Below are 6315 nucleotides of genomic sequence, written 5' to 3'. Positions count from 1 at the left end.
GTGCTCGGACCTGGCCGACTGCTCATCCCAGCAGATGTCTGGGAAATTCAGGTCCCCCATGACTACCACATCCCTAGCTTTTACTACCTCAGTGAGCTGACCCAAGAATTCCTGGTCAAGCTCCTCTGCTTGGGTAGGGGGTCTATAGTAGACTCCCACCAATAGGTCCCTTTCCCCTCTTCTGCCCAATCTTGGTGCAAGGGTGGGGGGGGTGCTGACCCCTTGACACCCAGTCTCGGCACAGAAGTGGGTGGTGTCTGCCTTCTCCCTGGGACCTAGTCCTGATGGGTTGGAAGGGGTGGTGCTGGGCCCTCAGGGTCTAATCCCAGCATGCAGGGGGTAGCTTCAGCCGTCTGAACCCGATCTGGTGCACAGATGGACTATGACACCAGGGTGCTAAAGGATATTTAAATGCTTTATTGCTGAAAAAAGTGTCTTGGAAAATAAGCCATGTTACTTTAGCTTTTGGGTTTGTATTGGTTAGAGACCTGGCTTGAAATCAAGACTTAGATTTAACTTGTTCTCATTTCAGCCCTGGATAGATCACAGTCCAGGAGAGATGGAGGTTTCAAAAATAATTGGAGCTTTGATCATGGAGAAGAAAGCGAAGGAGATGCAGAGAAAGAGTAAGGATAATTTTATCTAAGATATTGAAAGTAAAAATGTTTAATTATAAAAATATGCTTTTTGTAAAAAGGGAGACTTGACAGTGGGTAATTCATCTTTCTCAATTATATAGTTGATCCAATAGAAGATATCACTGACAAAACCCTGGCCTCTTGCATTTTTTCTGGACCATCATACCTGTCACATCACTCCAGCACTACTATTTTTTTGTAAATTATCATTATTACTAGGCTACAGTATAACTATCTGTTGTTGTGGTGGGTTTTTTGGTTTTGTTTTTTAAGAAGGCTTCAGTAATTTAGTGCTGAACAAGTAAAATCTCATTTGAAATAACTGTTTGTTCTTAGCTGTTCTTAGTGGACAAAAGCTTATATTAAATTGGAAGTGATAGGAAATAGATACAGCATCTCTGAAATGATGACTGTTTATTCTCATCATGGTGGTGGATGGGTCATACTCGACCTGGGGGGAGGTGGGTAGCGGAGTCCCCCAGGGCTCGGTCCTGGGGCCTGCGCTGTTCAATTTCTTCATCAGTGATCTAGATGATGGGGTGGAAAGTAACCTGTTTAAATTCGCTGATGACACCAAAATTTGGGGGGAGGTGAGCACGCTAGCAGGGAGGGAGAGATTGCAGAAGGATCTGGATAGGTTACAGGGGTGGGCTAACAGGAACAGGATGCGTTTCAATACGGACAAGTGCAGGGTGCTGCACTTGGGCAGTAGGAACCAGCAGCACACTTACACAATGGGGAACTCCCTACTTGAGAGCACGGAGGCAGAAAGAGATCTTGGAGTCATTATTGACTCCAAGATGAACATGGGCCGACAATGCGAGGTCATGGTTGGCAGGGCTAACCGGACCTTGTCGTGCATCCACAGGTGCATCTCGAGTAGAGCCAAGGAGGTGATCCTCCCCCTCTACGCGACGCTGGTCAGGCCACAGCTGGAGTATTGTGTCCAGTTCTGTGCGCCCCATTTCAAGAGGGATGTGGACAATATGGAGAGGGTCCAGAGGAGGGCCACCCGCATGATCCGGGGACAACAGGGCAGACCCTACAGTGAGAGACTGCGGGACCTGAACCTATTCAGCCTCCACAAGAGAAGGCTGAGGGGGGACCTGGTGACCGTCTATAAACTCACTAGGGGGGACCAGAAGGGTTTGGGGGAGATGCTGTTTCCCCTAGCGCCCGCTGGCATAACAAGGAGTAATGGGCACAAGTTGATGGAGAGGAGGTATAGATTGGACATCCGCAAAAACTGCTTTGCAGTTAGGGCGGCTAGGAGCTGGAACCAACTTCCAAGGGAAGTGGTGCTGGCCCCTACCCTGGGGGTCTTTAAGAAGAGGCTGGATGCCTACCTGGCTGGACTCAAATGAGTCCCGTTTTTTGTTTTGGGGTTTTGTTGTTCTCCCGCCCTGGCAGGGGGTTGGGCTAGAAGATCTACTAGGTCCCTTCCGACCCTAAATCTATGAAACTATGAAAAACAAGCAATGTATATTGGGGAAATTAAGAGTTAAAAATGTAAATTAAATGTGAACGTTAAGGTAAGCAAATCAAGTTAAAGCAGCCAAACAACTCTAATTCTGCCATAGAATAAAGTTATTATGCAATAACTCTAGAGTGACAACATATTTAATTTTTGTAATTCCAGACAGGATAAAAAATTACTTTTAAATAAACAAGATTTCTTCACATCTTTTTCTAATTATGTAGAATTGCAGTTTTCTTTATTTCCCAGCTATTTGCTTCCTATCTTTTTTTACATGTTTGGATTTCATTTAATTCTTAATTTCTTGGTTTTGTAGTTAAAACATTTACTCCATCCTTGTCACATGTCTTATTGGGGTGTCTTCTCAGTCTGAATCTAACTCTTTGGGAAGGGTAGTGGCAATCATGAAAAGACAGCTATTTTAAAGAGGAGGATAAATTTCATGGGATTTTTTTTGCCAGCTTAGTGAGGAACCTTAGTGGAAGGTGATTACTTAACCAAAAACTATCTATACACATACAATTTCAACAAGTTTTTTCTGTGTAGAAACACTTGTGTTTTTTAAAATAGCCTACTAGAGAGTCTGACATTAGGATTCTAAATTTCTTAATTGTTTCTGCTGCTTTTTTTTAAATAGACTAATACGGTAGTGCTCAACCTCTTTTACCTGGTGGGCCAGATGCATGGAGTGAGACCAGTCCATCAGCTAAATTAAGCCCCACAAGCCAGGATTGGGATCTAAGACCTGTCCCCACTTCCTTCTGCCACCATGCCCTGGGATTGAGTCCTGGAGCCTGGTACCACCCCACCTGGCCCTGTGCACTGGGATTGGGGATCAGGGATGTGATCCGCTGTGCAGGTCCAGGTTTCCCCATGGATTTGGAAATCTGGCAAAGGGAGAGTGATCTCACTGCTCCTGAATTACCAAACTTACAGACCTCTGGGGAGCTGTGTGTGCAAGATGGCACTGTGCTGCAGGCCAGGGGCTGAGCACTGCTGGACTAACATATTTACTTCTAAATTTTCAGTAATTTGGATTAAGTGCCATAATTTTTAAGAGGGTGCCTCACTTTTCTATCAAGTAAATGGAGATTGAGTTCTGGTTTGAAGTGAATAATTGGTTAAATTTTAGCTATCCCTCATTAATATCATCATCAGGTATCTCATCTCTGTATGAATGTAACAGGTGTATATCTCAAGGCTGATCGTCACAATGGACCGCTCACCTGTCTTGCTTGCCATGCCTTTGATGTAGTGACTAAGTTATTTCTAAGCAAGAGGCTGCTCATTTTAATACCCCGATGTCTAGGGTTCACACACAACTCCACCTTTTATTGTGTCCCAAGCCTCGCAAGTGTTACTACCATCTATCACTTCTGCGCCACTTTGGTGCTAGGTTCTACACCCCTGTATCTACACCTTGCTGGCACTAAACCGTCTCTGCACTCTTGTGCCTGCACTCCTCTGATACTAGGGCACTCTGTGCTCTTGTATCTGCACCACTCTGGCTCTAGGGCTCTCTGCAACCCTATATCTGCACCCTTCTGGCTCTCAGGCTCTCTGCACCCCTTGTATCTGCACCACTAGGGTAACTTTCTCTCTCTGTGTGTGCCTATCACTAACACTGCCCAGATTCTGGGATCGTATCTCCAGGCACTAATGAGGCCTCCAAACCTCCCCTTATAGCCTCATCCTGGTCCTCCGGTGTAAACAGAAACACAGACAAAGCCTCTAGGTTATAACTTAAGTATCATCAACAGCAACAGTACTATGCCTCGTTTAGGGTCAAACTTACACCTTTAGGACAGCATGCTCCCATAGTCTTAAGTACCTGAGAGGTTCTTAAAGTCTCACAGCACTTGAGTAGCAAAGCATAAAGCACTGGTACTCGAGCAGCCTTCACATGCAAGAGCTCCTCCTTTGGCAGTTGCCAGAGAAGAGGTGTCCTGCTGTCTCCAGCCCTGAGCCTGTATATCCTGGAGCCATGCATCCACGTGACTCCTGCAGGTATTACCCTGGCAACCCACAGCTGGGGAGCTCTGTGGGCTAGGCTGCTTCAACCTTAAATGAGCAGGCATACCTTAGTGCCTTGCTACAATGAACAATGCTTTTTTAATAAAAGCAATAGCCCATCAAGCATAACAAATGGATTTAAGTAGTGGAGAAAGACACACAGGATATATCTATATGGCCTCTGGAGTAAACCTAGGAATGCTGTCAAGAAATAAACTCCACCAACTCTGATCTACTTTATGGGCATCCAAGCCTGCAAGTTGGACAGTGGTGACAGCCTGAGTGGCCTGGGTACCTGAGGGTATGGAAGACTATGGAAAGATGATAGGAGATTTGCCTTTTTCTGAATGTACGTGTCTGATAAGAAATTGATCTGTATACTGTTAGGCTTAGGAATAACATTTGTAGTAGCCTCCAAAATAGGTGATTAGTATATATTTCCCTTTTAATTTCTCATTCAGCGTATCTGTGAAAATTGTATCAGTTTTCTGTTTCATAAATCATTTGACACTTATACTAGTTACATAATTTAGTTGTAAACTAACTGGGACCAATTCTCATCCTTCTTATAGTTCATACTTGATCCTTTCTGAGAGATTTGTATAAGCATATCTTTTCTAAACACTGAAAACAATTATTTAGATAATATACAACTTTTCTCTACATGTTACCTATTTCCCTAAAGAGTTTTATAAGAGCTTTGAAAAACTACTCCTTTGAGGAAGCTGGAATACTACTGCTATCCTGTATTCTTAACTGGAGAGAAATTGCTGCTACTTAGTTTTTCTTTTGGGTTTTTTTTCTGATAGTATAATTGTTTCAAATGCCTGATGGTGTTTTGTATTTGTCTTTTAATTTGGTGGAAATTTTTATTCAAAGCAGTTATTTTGATGTGATCCCACTTAATTTCCAGAGTTTTCTTCTGATGTTTTAATTTTGATTATCACAGCTTCACACACACCTCTGTCTTTATGCTGCTTCTTACCACATTGATTTTTTTTTTTTTTTTTTAAGTATGTTGAACTTTGTATCGTCATGTAGAAAATAAAGGAGTCGTCTTCTGGTTCTCGGTAGAAAGGCTTTTACAGAGTATAAACTTCATTTGATTTGAAGCGTGATCTAGTGCAGGACTGTCCCAACTGGCTGCTTGTATGCTGCATGCATCTCCTAAGGCGGGGTCAGCAACCTCCGGCATGTGTGCTGAGCATGGCATGCAAAGCCATTTTGCTCAGCACACCACTGCCAGCTTAGGCTCTAGGCAGCTGCTGCCAGCCACAAAGCCTGGGCTGCTCCCAGCAGGTGGGTGGGCAGCTGCAAGTCCTGTTGCATGCAGACCGGGCTCCATGGTTGGCAGCAGCTACCCAGAGCCTGGGCCAGTTGCAGCCAGTAGGTTGCAAACATCTGGTTCAGGCTCTGGCATTAGCTCCATACCAGTGGGTGCATGCATGCCTCGGAGCGGATGGTAGGGGAGGAGCCTTAGGCAGTACAACCCTGGCCTCTCCCCGACTGCTGGCACAGAGCTGATGGCGGGGCTCCGGAGCCCGGCGCAGCTGTTTGCAGCCAGCCTGGGCTCTGGGCAGCTGCAGCAAGCAGCAGGAAGGCTGCAAACAGCTGCGCTGGGCTCCACAGCCCCGGCATCAGCTCTATGCTGGCAGCGACTGCACGTGCACCTCAGTGCTGCCTCAGGCCCTATTCCCACTGTCTGCTCCAAGGCACACATGCACCTGCTGGTACGAAGCTGATGCTGGAGCCCAGAGCAGCTGTTTGCAGCTGGCCCAGGCTCTGGTAGCTGCTGCCAGCCAGAGCCCAGGCTGCTTGCAGCAGGGCTTGCAGCTGAGCCCGCCTGACTCCCACCTGCTCCCAGTCCAGCCCTGGCCCAGCCCCCCCAACCAGGATGAGGCTGGTGCTGTCCCTTGCCAGGAGTACCGCACCTTTTGCAGGCTTAGCTGTGCAGGGTGGGTTGGTGGTTGGGCTGATGAGCAGGCTCCGGGCTGGGGCCTTAGCCAACTGCGCTGCAGCCTGGGGGCTGGCTGCCGGGGGAAGCAGAGGAGCTGTGATGGGACCAGGGCATTGTTGGGTCGGACTTTGTCCAGTGGCCCAGGAGCCTGGCTCCGTGCGCCCGCACATCTGGTTCTGTGCATTTGTCTGCCTCTGGTTCTGTGTCCCCACACATGTCTGGTTCTGGAT

The 6315-nt window shown here is 46.6% G+C and overlaps 1 protein-coding gene across 1 annotated transcript in view; it reads left to right on the top strand.

Moving 5' to 3' along the window:
- Positions 1 to 531: 531 nt before the first annotated feature.
- Positions 532 to 6315, top strand: part of SENP6 (SUMO1/sentrin specific peptidase 6) — a gene marked incomplete at its 5' end in the record, with an annotated part of 145185 nt that continues 139401 nt past the window's right edge. The window contains one exon of the mRNA XM_019520459.1: positions 532 to 626. Coding sequence (XP_019376004.1) covers positions 532 to 626 — 95 coding nt within the window. The remainder of the gene's footprint in view (positions 627 to 6315) is intronic.

The sequence above is a fragment of the Gavialis gangeticus genome, unplaced genomic scaffold (assembly GCF_001723915.1).
Source record: "Gavialis gangeticus isolate Ggan-Ray unplaced genomic scaffold, GavGan_comp1, whole genome shotgun sequence".
Lineage (NCBI taxonomy): Eukaryota > Metazoa > Chordata > Crocodylia > Gavialidae > Gavialis > Gavialis gangeticus.
Note: the sequence above shows the minus strand (reverse complement) of the source record. Positions and strands in the feature narration are given on the sequence as shown.